The sequence below is a fragment of the Oncorhynchus clarkii genome, chromosome 18, assembly GCF_045791955.1.
Source record: "Oncorhynchus clarkii lewisi isolate Uvic-CL-2024 chromosome 18, UVic_Ocla_1.0, whole genome shotgun sequence".
In the NCBI taxonomy this organism is placed as follows: domain Eukaryota; kingdom Metazoa; phylum Chordata; class Actinopteri; order Salmoniformes; family Salmonidae; genus Oncorhynchus; species Oncorhynchus clarkii.
In genome coordinates, this window is record NC_092164.1 from 24,898,181 (window position 1) to 24,917,785 (window position 19,605).

The 19,605-nt window shown below is 43.1% G+C and overlaps 1 protein-coding gene across 1 annotated transcript in view; it reads right to left on the minus strand.

Moving 5' to 3' along the window:
• Window positions 1-19,605, minus strand: part of LOC139373262 (low-density lipoprotein receptor-related protein 1B-like) — a 201,461-nt gene that overhangs the window by 98,137 nt on the left and 83,719 nt on the right. The window contains exons 7-26 of the mRNA XM_071113574.1: window positions 18,602-18,824; window positions 16,506-16,692; window positions 16,080-16,223; window positions 15,265-15,501; window positions 14,317-14,497; window positions 12,983-13,202; window positions 12,604-12,793; window positions 11,342-11,464; window positions 10,928-11,080; window positions 10,390-10,515; window positions 9,321-9,437; window positions 7,673-7,753; window positions 6,872-7,036; window positions 6,370-6,555; window positions 3,471-3,671; window positions 2,450-2,695; window positions 1,508-1,705; window positions 1,077-1,281; window positions 735-899; window positions 299-543 (exon numbers count right to left, since the gene is read on the minus strand). Of these exons, the coding sequence (XP_070969675.1) occupies window positions 299-543; window positions 735-899; window positions 1,077-1,281; window positions 1,508-1,705; window positions 2,450-2,695; window positions 3,471-3,671; window positions 6,370-6,555; window positions 6,872-7,036; window positions 7,673-7,753; window positions 9,321-9,437; window positions 10,390-10,515; window positions 10,928-11,080; window positions 11,342-11,464; window positions 12,604-12,793; window positions 12,983-13,202; window positions 14,317-14,497; window positions 15,265-15,501; window positions 16,080-16,223; window positions 16,506-16,692; window positions 18,602-18,824 (3,593 nt within the window). The remainder of the gene's footprint in view (window positions 1-298; window positions 544-734; window positions 900-1,076; window positions 1,282-1,507; window positions 1,706-2,449; window positions 2,696-3,470; window positions 3,672-6,369; window positions 6,556-6,871; window positions 7,037-7,672; window positions 7,754-9,320; window positions 9,438-10,389; window positions 10,516-10,927; window positions 11,081-11,341; window positions 11,465-12,603; window positions 12,794-12,982; window positions 13,203-14,316; window positions 14,498-15,264; window positions 15,502-16,079; window positions 16,224-16,505; window positions 16,693-18,601; window positions 18,825-19,605) is intronic.

Here is a 19,605-nt window from a genome sequence, read left to right on the forward strand (position 1 = left end):
TTCCAGCATTAAGACAGAGAATGTCATTTCTTTTGACAAGCTAGAGCAGATGTCTTATCTCTCAGACAACGTTGGATATAGCAAGCGAAAAGTATTTTGTGAGACACAGATGTAACACATTTAAATGCAACCATACAATAAATGATTCGTTATGATCGAACCAAACAAAACTCTTCAACCAATCCAGATGTACTGAGGGTCAAGACAGAGAACACGCCACTCAAAACACGCAACTCAAAACACGCCACTCTCTTTTCAACCTTGTGATCTGAATGTTTGAGACAGTGCGGTAGCCTACCTTGTGGTTGTCTGCTGGGGTGGTATATCTGAAGGTCAAATGGCTGGGCGCTGGTTTTCTGGATGACTGTCACATTGGCCCCTGTCCACTTGTTAGCCCTGGCCAGAGTGTTGGTCCTCCAGTCAGTCCAGTAGACACTACCCCCGTAGAGACAGACAGCGAAGGGATGTGAGAGGTACTCATGTCCCTTCAGAATCTCTATCATACCAGTCCCATCGTACAGAGCAGAGAATATGGCATCAGACCTGTTGAGATGAAAATAGATGTTTGTCTATTATAATCATTTGATTGCACCAGCAGGGTTGGGGTGAATTCCAACTCAATTCTGCCAATTCAGGAAGTCAACTGAAATGCTCATCAAAATTGGCATTTCAGTTGACTTCCTGAATTGATGGGGAATTGACCTCATTTAGACAGGTAGAGGCATGTAACCCACCTGGCATCGGTCCACACGACCCTCTTCTCCATAAGGTCCAGAGTAAGACCATTAGGCCAGGCTCCTATCTCCATGTCTCTAAAGACAACATGGCGTCCTCCTCCGCTCATAGAAGCAGCCTCGATCCGAGGGAAGGTGGCATCCCAGTCTGTCCAGAAAATAATTCTAAACCAGAAAATAATCAAATAATAATGATCATCCATGTGTAATGGATTAAGGATGAATCAGAATCAAGTCAACCTCACCCTACGGTCATTCATAGCAAACCAGGATTATGTAAGAAATGCATATCCTTGTTAAAGGGTACACTCACTCACTCACTCACTCACGGAGAGAACTAACCCCTGCTCAGGATCCAAAGCGATGGCTCGTGGGTGCTCCATCCCTCCGGCGATCAATGTGGTCCGGAGCTCCCCGTTTAGTGTGGCCACCTCTATCTGATCTAAGTTGCTGTCGATCCAATATAGGTTCCCTGCTATCCAATCAACGGCCAAACCCTCCGGAGTAGCCAATCCATGTTGGACCACCACTTCAATCCCTGTCACACCTGTAAGGAACCAATGACAGTAAAAGACCAACACAATAACACATAAGAAGGCAAGAGGATGTGCTGAAACACAGGTAAAAAAAAGGCTTAGGTTTAGGAAGTCTTCAGTGGAGCTAAAAGGAGAACTAAATATAACGAATGCAACACTTTCCCCACGACCTCAATTAAACATTGACAACTCAGCTTAACCAAAACACATTTCCAACCAAATTCCATGTGCTCCTACCAGCAGAGCCTAGCAGCTTCCCCCTGTATATCTTATCCTCAACCACATCGGTCCAGTAGAGTCGACTCTGATCGAAGTGGAAGTCTAAGGCGATCGTGTTCCTCAAACCAGGAACTAGAAGGCTGTAGTCTCGCCTGTGGAGATCGATCCTCCTGATCTCATGGCGGATGGAGAAGATGACGAATGCCTCAAAGGGATCTGAGGAAGGAGACAACAAATAAGTCAAGAAATGCATTTTTGACAATAAATATTGCATACTACTGCAGATTCTCACACACATACAGAAAGAACTGTCGTGTTTCTTTGCTAGAATAGCAACTCATGTTCTGTCATAAAATGAGTACAGAAACCTTTGGAGGATTCATCTCCAATCGAAAGTGTAACATTTTAGATGGAAAAAACTAGCTTATTCAATACAATTGCCAGATGTTACATTAAATAACTGGGAGAAATTGATGAAGAGAAAAAAAAAGGCCTAAAAGCTACTGGCGTATAAATGGCCAATGCTCATTGGGTACTGCTTCCAAACTATTTAACTACTATATAAACGGAATGTCCCAAATAACTGCTTTAGAATAGAAAGTACAATTAGGAATATAACCAATTTATCACATTGCTTTTTATCTGTTGGATTCAAGGCACAAGGGTAAGTGATAGCTGTCCCATGGAATATAATAATATATGTCATTTAGCAGACGCTTTTTTATCCAAGGTGACTTACAGTCATGCGTGCATACATTTTACTTATGGTTGCTCCCAGTAGGTCAAATCCAGGACCCTTGGCATTGCAAGCGCCATGCTCTACTGACTGAGACACACAGGAACACAGAAATAGAATCGGAATTCTCATTTCTATGGGCTGTCATTGGGCAGTTCCACAGAGCGCAGGTATGTGTCAGAAATACTTGTCAGCCATGTCACACAGAGCTTAACACCAGCTACCTGTACTCTGGCAGCTGTCCCCATCTAGTTCCAGCCTCCAGCCTGGGTAGCAGGAACACTTGACGGTTGCTTTGTACTGCTCACACACTTGGCTGCACTTGAGGTGCCTGGAGCAGTAGTCCAGGGTCTGGCACGTCCTGCTGTCTGGGCTAAGACTGAGCCCCGGCGGGCAGGAGCACGCCACGCCCCTCCCAGGAGCCACTGCACACTGGTGGCTACAGCCGCCGTTACCCAAAATGCAATCGTCTGAGTTGGTGAAAGAAGCAGACGAAGAAAGGAGATGAGAGGAGAGCAGATTGATTCAGAGAACACAGACAGATGTATGGAAGGAAAGTCAGAGAGTAGTGATGGATGGAGACCGATGTACTGCACGTCCTCGTCGACTAGTGGCATAGGGGCTCAATACCCCACAAGAAAGTGAACACATTTTTCCTGACACATCTGTTTTCACATTTTTTTTTTCTATAGACAAAGTGTCGTGTGGTAATCCCTGGGCAGGTCATTCGTGTGAACATAAGGCATTCATCTGGCCTAACCCCCATCAACATTGCCTAAGCCTGACCCCACTGCTACGATCATCTAGCCCATGTGGTCCAAACAAAAGGCTCGTCTCTGTCATAAACCATAATCCCCTTCACTATTATATATGTCTCCTCTGTCTCTTCCCTGCCGTCTTTGGAGTGTTTCCAGAGAAAACTAAGGATCTTGGTCAGCAAGAGTTTTACATGCTCTTCAGTCTCAACAGCTTGTTCTCCCTGAGGTTCTCCCTGAGTTCAGTGGAGAATAAGAGGACAGATGGACGATGCCAAAGTAAGCACTGCTGCTCATTTACAACAGCTCAACACTGTCTGTCAACATACATTTTCTGGTCGGACTAGCGGAGAAAGCATAGAATGAAGTGAGAAAAAAAAAACGGAACGATATTTAATAATGAATTGAAGTGGGGACCGAGAGAATTGATTCAAGTGAGAGAAATAGGACCAAGAGAATTGGTGAGAAGTGATCTGAACAAAGGTCACACCACAGAAGTGTCCCTCGTCAGAGTGGTCAGAGCAGTCGTATCTCCCGTTGCAGATGCTCTCGGGAGGCAGGCAGACGGAGGTGTCGTTGGCACAGAGGTATCTGGGGGGCTTACAGGGCGACGTCTCACAGCCTTCCTCATCAGACAGATCCTCACAGTCATGGTCCCCGTCACACACCCAGCTCTTACTGATACACTTGCCTGTGTGGGGAGAAATAGAGAGAGATGGTGATGAGGCAAGGGACAAAATTGCAAGAATGTTCTAATTTTGTCCTTGTAAGAGAGATTGTGAATGATTACAAAACCCACATTTCAACCGTAAGTACAACAATAAGAATTGATTGTCCATTTTCTTGGAGAGAACGGAAACTATCAGAAAAAAAACTGGTGAGAAAATGGTTATAGTGATACCCAAGACTAAACTGTCAATACCATCGAATGAAGCAATTCTGCTGAGTCTAGGTAGTTGGTGAAATGCTTCTAAAGTGATTGGAAATAGAAGCTTTTAGAAACAATTGCAGAAAACAGGAAGCAATTATTGGAAGCAGCGAGGTAAAAAGCACAGTCTCAGAGGAATCCTGAAAAGCGGAGGAATACAAGCCCTATAGGCATCAGAAGAAAATAGAGTATGGAGTGAGAGGCAGCCCACCTCAGCTTTAATCTGTGTTATTGATGAGGAAACCCTGGAATAAACATGTGGTTTGCAATGAGGCCTAATGAAAGGCTATCTATCTGTCCCAAATGGCACCCTATTCCCTATATAGTGCACTAGTTGTGACCAGTGCCATATGGCTCTGGTTAAAAGTAGTGCACTGTATAGGGAATAGGGTATCATTTGGGATGTCTCCTATATATTTTCAAAGGCTATACTTTGTCTGCCTCAGCATAAGGCCGTCAGCTTAGTCTGGACAGACACAGTGAATACAGATCAGAGCTGAGTCTGCCAATTATTTCAATTCAAACAACAGTATGTTGATCTATTGTTGGAGGTATGTTCTTTCTGTTCGCTTTAATTTGGGAGTGTTTTGGAGTGTTTCACAAAATACTGCGATTCCAAGCTAGCATCCTAATGAAGCTGTTTCAGAATCCACTCTGAGGGGGGATCTATTTTAACAAACCTAACGCAATGGTGAATCTTAGCGCTGGCGGTAATCCGTTATAGCCAAGTTCGTTACATAGCCTGCTCCATATTTGCTAAACATGTAGAATTTTTTTTTGCATTTCACACTGTACTATTTGCATTGCTTCCATATGGAAATACATTGTTAAACATTTTCTACTGCATTCACTCGGATATAGGGGCTATCCCCACTGAGCATTGTAGTCTGGGCATGGACATGCCAAACGTAGTCAATACGCAAGATTAAAGATTCACTGGGCTACTTTACTAAGGCCTGAAAAGGCTGTGTATAATTCTTAGCAAATTTGAATAAAAATCTAAACAACTTGTTATAAATAGGCCATGTCTCAATACAGTTACAGGCACAATGCTCCCTGTCGGCAATTTCGACAGTTTTACGTACATCCAAACGTTTCACAGTAGCTGGATAAAGATCCAATGTAAAGAGAAAGGGGGGGGGGGGGGGGGGGGGGGGGATGTCCACTCACTGCTATACTGCTCGCAAATGTAACGTTTTATAAACATCATGGAACCATCTTACAGATCATATTTGCACTTCTCCAGAAATTGCATTGTATTCAGTCATGTACATTCTCACCATAAACGCATGGACGGTGAATCTTTATAAATAGTTTTGTTTTAATCTAATTAAACAAAAAAAGACAACAATATTTCTAAGTCGGACCGGGGTCACGATATCATAAATCGCTTCTCTCGTTCCATGGCACTGTGTGCACACTTAAGCCTCAATGTCTTTTAAGCATCACATTCACACGTCTATACAAAATACTAGGCCCCGGACAATTGTATCGTCGCTTATATGCGAAGGAGATTTCCCCCCCCCCCCCCAAAGAAATTGCAGTTGATATGGCATTATAGGAGGTTTGAATAGTTTGGAGGAGCGACCGTCTTTGGTAATCGGACGCTGTGGGCTCTTTGAAAATGGTGTTAGAGAGCCGACTGAAAAAGCTAAATGAAGTATACAGGTATGTGAATTGTGAATAATGACATTTTATAGGATGTTGCATGGTAAGTGAATGATGCATATTAAGACTTTTAACACCGTGAGACCGGTGAACTAAAAGCCAGAGGCTTTTCCCGTGTGAATTCTCCACGTTAAGACCAATGATATATAACGCAGTGTACCTTGCAGATGATTCATATCAATTCCACTGAACTATTGGCCCAATAATATTACCTTATACACACACACACACACACACACCTCATTCAACTTACTTTGCTAAATCTGCAACTCCCGGTGCCAGATTGATTTACCACAACCATGTGGAACTGTTTTAGGAGTCACATTAAATACCCCAAGTGTTCCCATTTTACTGTCATGCCTACGTCATAAAACATAGGAGAAGTCTACAAGATGCCCTGCGGATGTCATAAAAGACATGAAAGGCGCTCTGGCTTTTTCTCACCATTGTGTGTGAATGCTAACCCTATAGGCTTATATCAGCTTCCCAATGTGTCCCTGTACACCAAAGACACAAATGAAGACAATTTGAGGGTAGTAACCAGAGATAAATCAAATAAATGTGTGTCTATGGTAATAACTGAGAGGTCGACATTAAAAACATGGCCGCTGAGATTTTACAGGTGAGCTTGGTGTGTAGGTCACAGTAGCTACAGTCCAGATGAAACCTTGATGAAAGCAGTGTAGCTTTCGACAGTTAAACATGGGTATTTAATTATAGAGTACGCGCTGCATTAGAGCCACAGAGTGTGCAGCTTTACGAAAGTGTTTTCGCAGCAGCCTCAGTACCGTACCTGAGGTTTGACAGGTGAACTTTGCGTGCGGGTCGCACATTCTGCTGGTGCCTTCACAGTCTGCCTCGTCACTCCCATCCTCGCAGTCCTTGTCCCCGTCACACCTCCAGCGCTCGGGGATACAGGTGCCACCGTCGTCCCGGCAATGGAACTCATCTCCGCTGCAGTCATCAGCTGATACCGAGGCTATAGGAGAGACAGAGGTCACAGAGATAAACATACATTTACAAGTACGGAGTTCAGGTAGGGCTCCGCACTTCAGCAAATAAAGTACTTCTTTCTTGGGTAAGGTCTATTTTTACAAAGACAGTTATTGTACATCTCAAACCTATATTCCTAACTGCATCCCTTAAAGTGTGATGAATAGCATCCCCATTTCAAAGACTATATTGAGCATATTCCCCAAGTCCATTACACCTTCACAGATCTAAGACTTCCATCCAAAGTGTGTGTCCCATGAGGCAGATAGAAGAGTGAGAAGTTAGTGTGTTTTTCCTCTCACCTGTCCCAGAGCATGTGGTGTCCTCATCACTGTTGTCCCCACAGTCATCGTCCCCGTCACAGGCCCAGTGGTCAGGGATACACTTCCCACTGGCACACTGGAATTGGGCACTGGAACAGGCATGGACACAACCCACCTCGTCACTACCATCCCCACAGTCATCATCTGGGTGAGGTGGAAAGGGAGAGAGGGAAAGGATGGAGAGATGGGAAAAGGATGGAAGACAGGGGAAATTAAGGGGAGAGGGGGAAATTATGGGGAGAAGGGAAAAGGGGGGGAGAAGGGAAAAGGATAGAAGAGAGAGGGAAATGATGGGAGAGAGGGAAATGATGGAAGAGAGGGGGAAATGATGGAAGAGAGGGGAAACAGACGGAAGAGAGGGGGAAATGATGGAAGAGAGAGGAGGAACAGACAGAAGAGGGGGGGAACAGACAGAAGAGGGGGGGAACAGACGGAAGAGAGGGGGAACAGACGGAAGAGAGGGGGAATAGACGGAAGAGAGGGGGAACAGACGGAAGAGAGGGGGAAACAGACGGAAGAGAGATTAAGAAACAGTGCAAGAGTCACAGCGTGGTTCAGAGAAAGTGAGATGTGTTCATCCAGCAAGCTGCTTCCTGAGAGTGCGGTTCCATCCCATGGCGTTTTCCCAGGACGGAAAACTGGTTGAAATGATGCTGTTACAACCAGATTACAATACATTCTGTTTGTTGTAATGAGGCAATTTCCAATCAGGCAGTTTTTCACACTGAGACAGAAAATGGAACTGTAAAAAGAGAGTGTTCACAGAAAAGTGCCACTCACCTGAGTCACAGTGCCATTTCACGCTAATGCACCTTCCATTGGAACAGCTGAACTGTGTGAGGGGCTCACATGTGGGGAAATCTGTCAAGAAAGAAAGAAGAAAAACAGTGTTATTGTTGTAATACAAGAGGTTTGGACTTCAATTTGGGATTTTTTTCTAACAAAGCACTTTTGATGACAGGAATTGATCGATTTTCAACTGTCCAGAAACACATAGGCCAGTAATTTACACAATGCATGAACTGAAAACCTTAGAAACAGTGTGGGTAAACATCTTTTATTGTTACACATTGGATGCAGGAGACATTGGCACAGTTATGTGAGTTGGCATTGCATTAGAATTCTGAAGTTACAAAAATGAGAGTGAGCGAATTGTAATTACTGTGAACACTGTCTGTCTCTGCTTGTACTTGTGAAGTGAAGCCGTTTATAAGTAGCACCAGAGGTAACAGAAAAGTATCATTCACAGCTAAGGTTCAAATTGTTCTTGCTGATTGTTTTTGCAGACTGTTCTACTGCCTGTTACTTTTCCCTATTATCTCAAACTTGTGTAGAAGGTGATATCAGATAATTACTTTACTTTGGCTTTAACAACTGTGGTGATGTTGATACACAGTACTGTTAGATGTATCCTCGCCAGAAGAGGGTGTATTTCCACTGTGGGATACTTGACCTGGGAAAAGGTCATTTGGGGTTCATGTGCTGGTGAAGTGGCTGTCTTTGAACCTGTTTGAACTTGCATTTGTGTCTTCATTGACATTTTCAACCTCTCCCTGACCCAGTCTGTAATACCTACATGTTTCAAGCAGACCACCATAGCCCCTGTGCCCAAGAACGCCATGATAACCTGCCTAAATGACTACCGCCCAGTAGCACTCACATCTGTAGCCATGAAAAGCTTTGAAAGGCTGGTTATGGCCTTCATCAACACCATCATCCCAGAGAAAAATGTGCAGTTTTACAGCTAATTTCCTGCACATCTACACATTTTGCCATAGGATAGAGAAAATTGTTTCCGGTGTGAATATGATATCTGAGTAAGAGTGACTAACAAAATCCATGAGAGGCCCTCCGGTCGGTAATTTGACGCTAGACTAACTTACCAATATAAAAACGTTAGCTGACATTGCTAATTGTGTGACTGTCAGTGACTGACATAACAAGAGAAAAATAGATGATGCACAAATTGCATCTTGTGTACTAACTCTCAACAGTAAGGGGGTGGGGGGGGGATTGAGTCAGTTGCCAATCCCAGATCTATATCTTTGAAAGCCCATGCATGCTATTGTTTCAGAGAAGGAAGATATAATTATGAAAGGGAGAGTCCCAGCTATTTCACATTTTAAATATGAAAAGCCTTTGTCTCCATCTCCGTGTTGAGTTGTCTGCTCCAGAGTATGTCAGACCATGCCCGGAGGCTAGCCTACATGCTAAATTGAATTAACATGACGGGTAGGTAAAAGACCAGGCTTACAGTGGAATGATATAATGCAACGACAGACAAAGTCTCAAAATCATTGTGAATGATTTCTGAAATGTTAGGCTAATGTTGATATCATAAGAAAATGCCCACGCTAACATATCACTAAAAATTCCTTGTCCAATGGACTGCTTCATGAGCCAATTGGAAACTTGTCCAGAAGCTCACCACAAGAGGCGGTCTCATCAGAGTGGTCCCCACAGTCGTCATCCCTGTCACAGCGCCAGGACTCTGGGATGCATCTCCCGTTCTCACAGGAGAACTGGTCCGCTCGGCATGATCCCGCTGAAAACATTAATAGTGATAATAAAACAGCCTTTTATTACACTGAACGTCGTTTTTCTATCATGCAACATTTACATTAGTGCTTTTCATTACCAGTATGGTCTCAATAAGTACTTAAATAAAGTGCATCGACTAGGCCTAGGCTATTTCAGTGAGTGAATATACATCATGATAGTATGTGACAAAAAGGTCATTATAAGCAATGTCTAATATTTTGCATTTACTGTTCATGCTATGTGTTTTGGAACGTTTGATTCCACATAGACAGCCAAAAGACCCATGTGTGTTGGATATCTTTTCTGTAGCGCTAAAGCATCTGTATTTGGTTTCTCCGTGACTGGTCGTCCCTAGAGAATTGGCTCGCTATCTATTCCCAGCAATCCATCTATTCACAGCGATCAAAGAAAGTGGACGTAAAAACGTGACACCCGGATATCGTTCATATAAAATCGCCATTTTCTCTCTCGTGGAAACATCCCATCCGTGTCCAGGATCCGGCGTTGTGTCAACATCTGGCAACTGAAGCTCATTGATAAGGATGAAGTGAAAACAAAAAACATTTCTCCTCTACATCCCCTAACAAAACCCCCTTATGTCCCCCAGAGGAGGCGTGCATATCCTGGTCAAGTCTTCTGGATGGAGAAGATGATGAATTATCCCAGTATATAGATACATTCATGATGTGCAGCAGCACAGAGGCCATTGGGACATACAGGTCCCCCACCTCCACGGGAAATCATGCAGTAGCGTATGTATAAATCGTGTAATGGTTGTCTTCTCCTCTCTGTGTATTCTCCAATGGCCTCTGGTCTGACAGAACCTCTCCCAAATGACTCTCTGGTTGGAGAAACTTGGAGATCACCCAAGTTTGTTCTACAACATGGAATCTGGCAGTTGCATCCTGGTCCATATGAGCTAGACGGGCCTCTAAGTAGAGCAGACAGCGGCATACCAGAGCAGGTGAAGTTGGACTCGTCCTCGTTGTTCCCACAGTCGTTGGTCCCGTCACAGAGCCACCTCTTGGGGATGCAGCGGTTGTTCAGACACTTGAACTGATCCGCAGGGCAACTACGATTATCTGTAAAAATGGGCAAAATTGCTTTGATATTAAGTCTTTGATGTCAACTGTCATGCATTCATATTCATGTTCATTATTTGTTACTTTTATTTCTTATTTTTATTCAGGTATTTTTCTTAAAACTGCATTGTTGGTTAAGGGCTTGTAAGTAAGCATTTCACTGTAAGGTGAAATACCTGTTGTATTCAGCGCATGTGACAAATAAAAATGTTTTTGATTCGATCATAGACATTGGATAGATAGCTAGAAAGCATGACAAAAAAAATTAAGCCTAGCAATTTCAGTCTTGCATAGATGATGTATGTTGTTAATTTCAACTTAATTCATTCACAAAAATGTCTCTGGGACATGTCCTACTCTCCACAAATGCAAAATGAGATATGTTTTCTAACATGCAGAATAAGACCCCTACAGCAGATGTACGGTTCCTCATCACTTCCGTCCAAACAGTCATGGTCCCCATCACATTTCCAGGAGGCCTGGACACAACGCTGGTTCCTACACTGGAACTCTTCATTCCCACATCTCTGTGGCTCCCCGTGGTCCCCTGAATCTCCCAATGTGGCTGCAAGCACACACATACATCCACTTGCTGGCCCATCTTCACACTCTGCAGAACATATTCCTCAAAAGAGCCACAACTCAGGAAACATTTATTTTATGTTATATGCTGGCATTCAAAATCTATACTGGGATTTTGAGTTCTACATGACCATATCTTATCTGCTGTCATTTATTCCTATTGATTGCCTTGGTCATTGATGTGGAGTGTCAGGCTGAACGGGCCTTGTATGTTTGAGACAAGAGTGTATTTGACAGGGCTTACAGGAGCAGGTGAGGTTATTCTTGTCCAGGTACTGGTTATCAGCGCAGGCACACACTCTGCTACCGGGAATGGCCAGACACAGGCTACCGCAGCCACCATTATTAACCCCACACGCATTGTCACCTAAAGATCAATTAGATAAACCAAAGTAGGCTAAATCTGCTCATTTTTCGGGGCAGCTGTAGCCTTTATAATGCAACCTATTAGGAAGACAATGACATAACTCAAAACTGTAATACTAGCAGATATATGATCCTAGAGGCAATGACGCTATTGTACCAAATACTCTATTCAAAAACGTTCATCGATTAAAACGGCTACATGTCTATATTCCTATCCGCATGCCAGGCAGAGCGACTGTTCACATGACTCAGCCAAAGGCAGAATCATCCATACCCTGCTGCTACAAAAAGCCTGAGCGACAACATCAGATGAAAACGGAACAATGTGTCTGACGGATCCTTTGACACATCCCCCTTGAAGTCGATGAAACTGTATTTGGAGAGGGGGATATGAAGGGTGGTTAAAAAAAAAGGAGGGATGAAGGCTGAGGTAAAAGAAGGCATATGAAGGTGAAGGCTGACGTGGGTGGCACCCAGCCGAGTTCAGCGTTCCTTTTGGGGTAGTGAGAGACAGTACAGACAGGTGCTTCAATGTGCCAACCAATGACTGTTGTCATGACGAGCCCAGTGCAGCTGAGTCTGGAAACACGGCCTGGGGTAACTATAAGGAGCTCTTAAAGGATTAGAGTCGGTGTACATTTGAGGACTGCCTCAGCTTCAATTCTCATTGAATCAAACATTAGTCTCTCTCTTTGTTCATGACTCGTCCTCCGTGGCTATGAGAGGTTTGGTTGTTAGAGAGGGCCAGCACCAGATAGACTAAAATATGCCTGACCCCCTACTGTTGGGGGCCTGAGTTGCGGCATATAAAATATGCTAAAAGGGAAACATTGAAAGAGAATCTTCTGATTTATTAACTGTCATGCATTTCAAACTCCCTGGCTGGAGCAAAGCCCAAGTTTAGTACTTCAGCCATTTTCAGTGATGTCATTTCTTCAAAGGTCATCTCAGTTCACCATCTCATCAGGTTTGATATACCGAAAAAAATTGGTTTCAGAGGGTTGAGAGACACAGGGATGCTGTACTGTACATAATGATGACATCCCATCGTCTCTTATATGTTTATATTACAAAAAGTGAGCCAGTCTTGTATTTAAATCGTTTTGGTGCTTGACAATGACAGTGTGAGGGTGTATTTACCTTGCTGCCTTTGAGCATCGTACACAGATAGCCCAAAAAGAGGGGGTTTCTCACTTCTCATAAGAGCAACCTGCCCTGACTGCAAGTCCAGTTGGAAAATAGAGGCGTTCATGTAATCTGTCCAGAAAACGGAATTCTGGTGCAGGGAAATTCCAAAGGGATGGTTTAATTCTTTGCCGTTATACACCACCTTTGGATAAAAGAAACAAAGAACACGTTAGACAATAATTCACAGTTAAAACCACATTTTTGGACGACGTCATGTATTTGCAACCATACAAATATTGAAAATAAATGTACATGTTCAAAATGTTACGATGCATATTTGTTGATTGTATCGTCTTAATCAGTAGAAAAGAACACTCACTCATTTACTAACCGTTCTGTGGGTACCGTCGAGGGAGATTTTCTCTATGTGGTCATAATAAGCGTCGCACCAGTACATGTTACTGGAGCCATGGTCTAAAGTGAGTCCGTTAGGCCACAGGATGTCAGAAGTGACAAAGTCCTGCCGGTGGGATCCATCCATCCAGGCTTTCTCTATCTTGCCAACACTATCGTTCACCTCATCCTCCTCCCAGTCTGTCCAGTACATCCAGCTGAAAACCAGACAAAATGAACTATCAATATGATGGTTATTATAGAGAGATAGATCATTTAGCCCAAATAATACTGAGTATACAAAACATTAAGAACACCTGCTCTTTCCATGACATAGACTGAATAGGAGAATCCAGGAGAAAGCTATGATCCCTTATTTATGTCACTTGTTAAATCTGCTTCAATAAGTGTAGATGGAGGGGAGGAAACAGGTTAAAGACGGATTTTAAAGCCTTGAGACAATTGAAACGTGGATTGTGTATGTGTGTCATTTATTGGGTGAATGGGCAAGACAAAAGATGTAAGTGCCTTTGAACGGGGTATGGTAGTAGGTGTCATGCGTACCGGCTTGTGTCAAGAACTGCAACGCTGCTGGATTTTTCATGCTCAATAGTTTCCCGTGTATATCAAGAATCGTCAACCACCCAAAACATCCAGCTAACTTGACACAACTGCGGGAAGCATTGGAGTCAACATGGGCCAGCATCCCTGTGGAACACTTACAACACCTTGTAGAGTCCATGCCCCGACAAATTGAGGCTGTTCTGAGGTCAGAAGATGTTCCTAATGTTTGGTATACTCAGGGTATATATATTTTTTAAGACATGACACCAAATGTGTGAATATCAAATCACTCTAAAGTTCCCGAAAAGCAGCAGACGCTAGTCTGCTCTGAAAATGTTAAGCCTCTCATACCAGAGAGCAACACACTACTTACATTTTTGCCAGAGAAGCAATTCACAGCATTTCAGTCTCCATCTCACCTTTAAGCTCATTTTTATAATTAACTGACTGAGAACTGTGTCCAAACTCAGCTCCTTTCCTCAGATGGAGATTTAGGCCGCGATTCAATCCAATCGCACGTTGTCAAGTTTCAGCATTTGCAGAGACCGCATTCAGGTAAACGCTGCGTATGTCGTCTCAAGTGAAAATGACCTTTAAATGTCAAGCGTGCTATAACACAGATCTATCACGGATGGAATCGAGAGTTGATTTACTCAAAACAGTACCAAAAAATGGGGTCCTAGCATCTTATGTACAAACCAATATCTATTGAAACGTCACTACATAAGGTGACCTTATCAGGGTGTCAACTGTAAAAGACACACTCACCTGTGCAAAGGGTCCACCACGATCGCTCTGGGGTGAGACATATCTCCTTCTAACAGAGTTCTCCTTGTCTGTGCAGCCTTCTCCAATCTGGCAACGTTGATTGTTTTCCTGTAGCCGTCATTTGTCCAGTACAAGTTGTTCCCTATCCAGTCCACTGAGATCCCCTCCACGTTATCAAGGTCTAGGACAGGATGTGAGTCAAAAAAAAATGTAATGCATAGAGTATGCTGTTGTTATCCTCTACTTGATCATCCCTGCAGGAGCGTAATCTATCACTGTCTCCAGATCCTCATTAATGGAATCGAAACCCCAAAGCATTGTTCTAGAATCTACTGTAGCAGATATATTAATCACACACAACACAATAGCCATGCACAAATAATGCTGCTTACACAGAAAGCTTTTGGGTATTAGAGATCGACCTAATTCGGGGACACAACTTTAATAAGACCTTTTAAAGTATGAATAACCTATGATGAATTTGTGTACAGAGGTGTACAGGTACGTGCTACAGTCGGGACGTAAAGAAGATGAAGGACTTTATACTCACATAATCCCATAATTTAAATATTGCGTAACTGCGTCAGATGCTCCATTATGTTCTGGGGAAGTTTTATGAGAAACTATGCTAACGAGACTAGAATAGTTCGCACCCCTTCGAAATGGAAACTCTCAACCAAAGCATGGGCCAAATGATATATATTTTTTTTATATTTAATTATTATTTTTTTTTGACAAGGCAAGTCAGATAAGAACACATTTTGACGGCCTATCCCGGCCAAACACGGACGATGCTGGGCCAATTGTGCGCCGCCATATGGGACTCCCAATCACAGCCGGATGTGATTCAGCCTGGATTCGAACCAGGGACTGTAAATACTGGAATATCTCATCTAAAGGTCACTTGAAGTTGTTACCTAACGAACAGAACGATCTGAATGCACTGACCATCTTTAAGGATCGTTTTTCGATTGGTCCCATCCAGTCTTTGTCGGCCAATCAGAAAGCTGGTTGTGTCGGCAAAGTAGATGTGGCTGGTCTCTGCATGGAAGCCGATCGCCCGAGGGTTTACAAGATTTTCAATCTGTACCATGTGCTCAGCCTCCGACTTGCTATTCAGGTCCAGGCCTCGGATGACACCGGGTCTCCCTCGTCCGTAGAACAGGAATACCTCATTCATAGGCTCTGCAGAGGGAGGTTATAATGCATTATGAAGGGGGTGCTTATAGGAAGTGTTATGAAGTTTACATAAACAAACCACTAGCTACTAATCTTCTTCAACCCTGATCACTGCCAGTGTATAATTAATTGACATAATAAGCTTTTCTTCCAACGAACACAGTAAATTAAACTATTTGAAAAAATGTATCCTAAGACCAAGTATAATAAGCTAATTACAATGACCTAAATTAAAGCAAGATTTAGTTCCGCTGATTAAACCTTATCAAATCAATCAATCCCTTTCTCCAAAAGGAGTCTTTGCCAAAGCAACGCTTGAGACTAAGTTAACGTTAAGCGTTGATGCTGACCAAAACAATGTTGAATTTGGCTTTTTCACCAGTCATTAGTGACAGGCAGAGAATGAGATGCTGTTTGGGTTGACTAAATGTGATGTTCAGGAGACCTGACAGAGGAGTGCACTGGAGCAAAGTTGCAGGCGTTTTGTTCGCGCGGGCGCTGTCACTAATTATAGACGTTACTTTGCCCCTGACTGACACTATGACCGTCAACACATGACATAATATGCCCTAATATGAACTTACTCTTGCAGGATTTTCTGTCACTTCCCAGTACAAAGCCTGTTCCACAGCGACAGGATCGGGATTTGTAACTTCCACTGAGCAGACACATGTGAGAGCATCCTCCTTTTCTTCCAGACGGATCGGGATCGCACGCAGTAGTCCTGACTGCAGAGAGAGATAGGAGACGAGGGTAGATACCAGACACACGACACACACGACACACACACACACACACACACAAACACGCACACACACACACACGCACACGCACACGCACACGCACACACATACACACGCACGCACGCACACACACACACACACACACACACACACACACACACACACACACACACACACACACACACACACACACACACACACACACACACACACACACACACACAGCTATCTTCTAAACATGCAAGAAACACTGTATTTGCTTTTTACCTGTTGGTTGGGTGAGTTTTTGGTAAACACGTATCCCCAAGCAATTCTCCACGGTGGTTACAGTTTGAACCTCTGCTACGCTAAACCGATTTATCTGTAAAATGTCCACTTTTGTTCCTTTAGAGGGCTCGATGCGAGTTGCAAACAAATAATCTTCAAAGAGTGATAATCCGTGGAGGTGCAGCAACTGGGAGACAAAGAGAGCAGTATGACAAGAGGAAGGAGGAGCACAGTGCTACAGAGCAACGCTAGGCTACATTTACATGTTTCCTTCATCTCAACTTAATCCCCAGGTAAACACCTTTTCCCCCAGCTAGCACAAAACGCTCTGGGAATCCTATGTTTCTTAGAGCTTGGTGAGAGCGTGGTTGTCCTATGGCTGATTTACATACAATATTCCAAACACAGGAGGTTGGTGGCACCTTAATGGGGGAGGACAGGCTTGTGGTAATGGCTGGAGCGGAATAGGTGGAATTCCATTCACTCCATTCCTGACATTATTATGAGCTGTCCTCCCCTCAGCAGCCTCCACTGATTCCAACAACATTCTGGGAATGGTGCAGGATACCTAGCTAGCACATAACATTCTGAGAACCATATGTTTCTTAGGTAGGAATTTCTATACATCAGCATAACGTTTCCCCATGGTTCAATTTAAAGTGATGTTCTCAAATTGTTCAGAGAACGTGAAGAAACAATTTCTTTCTGTGGGAATTTCAGTACTTCAGCATAATGTTTTCTACAGGTTTCCTCATGATTCTATTTGAAGTCATGTTCTCAGAACAGTAAGAAAACTTTCCATGAAAACCCCAAGAAGACATTAGTAATGTTCAAAGAACGCTCTGAGCATGTTATTCAACATATGCATTCCGTTCTCAGCGTCAACAAAACTCTCTGTCCTCTATCTTGTTAAGTGTGTTCAGCTGTGTAATTGGCCACACCTGATCTTAATGAGTGCTTGTTTCCTTTGAAATGGGGTCTGTTTGAATAGAATAAAATGAACAGCTTTGTATGAGTTTTAAAGAAGCATGGCATGCTACAGCAGTGCCATCCTGGTTGCACAGTGGAATAATTCCATGGATAGAGAACAGAAGATCATAGGTTTGAATGTCACTGATGCCGTGCCACAATAAAAAATAAATGTGTTTGCATGTCCTATCTGTGCTTCAAGTTCAAAACAGTTAACCCAAACTAAGCTAGCAGTGTTATTAATAGTCTAATCGAAACACGCTCTCAGAACATCACTTAATTGCCGTCAAATAACCTATAACTTAGAAAACCATAGAGAAACATTCTCAGAACCTTCCTGCAACCTAAAAACGTGTCTCCCCAGAAGAGGCAACATTTTCACTTATGGCTTCGTTCCCAGAACAAATGGGAACCAAATGTGCTAGCTGGGCCTGCTCCTCCACTCCATTCTAATCCATTGGAAAAGGCTGTGGCTAGGGGATATAGCAGCAGCAGGAATGTACAGTAGCATTGGTTACGTCTCTCTCAACCCTATTCCCTCTGTAGACCACCACTTTTGACCAGAATAGGATGCCATTTGGGACGTAAACACTGTATCTATGTAAACTCTCTAGCGCACACAGCTCGATGGCTTCTTCACTCCAACCCCCTGGCAGGTATCCAGGGTTAGGACTATGTAGTTTGGGGCGGCAGGTAGCCTAGTGGTTAGAGTGTTGGTCTTGTAACTCAAAGGTTGGCAAGATCGAATCCCTGAGCTGACAAGGTAGAAGTCTGTCGTTCTGCCCCTGAACAAGGCAGTTAACCCACTGTTCCTAGGCCGTCATTGAAAGTAATATTTTTTTTCCAACTGACTTGCCTAGTTAAATAAAGGTAAAAAAATTGTGAACACTCCCAAAAGGCAGGGTCCAAGAAAGTTCACTCTCAGCAGAGTGCCCACTCCACGACTCAACAAACAAAAGCTTATCTTATTTGGACTATCTTATTGAATCCTCGCAAAGTACCACTTAAAGTGAGACCAACTGGTATGCCCTTTGATTAAATAGTATATGGTTTCTCTGAAACAAAGACTTATTGAACATTGGAAATGGGCAGATCATAGGATAACAACTGTCACACGCTGTACTTACAGAGCTTTCATGGATAACAGTGTGCCGGTTGCTCCCATTGTAGTCCACCACTTCGATATAGTCCAGGACAGCATCTGCCCAGTAGACCAGCTTTCTAACCAGGTCCAGAGTAACAGCCGTGGGCTTCTCTATTCTGTTCTCCACTATCCTGGTTCTGTTAGTGCCGTCCATATTGCACTGTTCCAACTTGGCTGTACTCCCCAAATCCGTAAAGAACATTTTCCTGAAAGGCAAGTTGAATCCCAGGGTATAAAACTGTTTTTAACAGAATCAAACCACAATTGAGAATCGATGTACAGTAGGCCGGGAATTAGCTTTGTCGCTAACGCCGATACTTTAACATTATCACGTTGAACCTGAAACATTGAGCAATGTGCACTGTCCCATAAACAGAAGGGAAACGGGGTTGTGGAGAAATCAACTGTGGAATCACAATAGAAACGGCCCCTCCTTGTGATTCCTTATTTCACACGCCAGTCACATACAGAATTTGTCACATGCAATGTTGTGCTGCAAATTGATGGTTTTCATTCAACCATATTTGAAAGCTCATTCGAACAGTTAAGTAGTGTTTCGTAATTAAATAAATCAATGTCACCAATCAGAAAGCCATTCTAAATGCAGTCAACCAAATGCACCACACCAATTACTTATTTCAGCATCGAGGCTCTTTTCAACACTGAGCTTCAGAACAGAAATATGACTGCATGTAGACTATACCTTCACCCTCCACTTGTTTTTGATGAGACCCAGTATGATTAATCTATTAAAAATGTATCAACCCTAAAATTACTCATTTGAAAAATGTAATTGGTCTATGCAAAACAAATGTATCAGATCACATCAGACTGAGACAACATCGCTTCATTCATTTCTACAATCCAAATCCATTTTAGCACAACACGATAACATTTTAACATTTAACTCGAGTGGAATCCATTGGAAATACATGGAATCCTTAGATAGTACCTGTCTACATTCCCTTTGTCATCTGACCGACATCA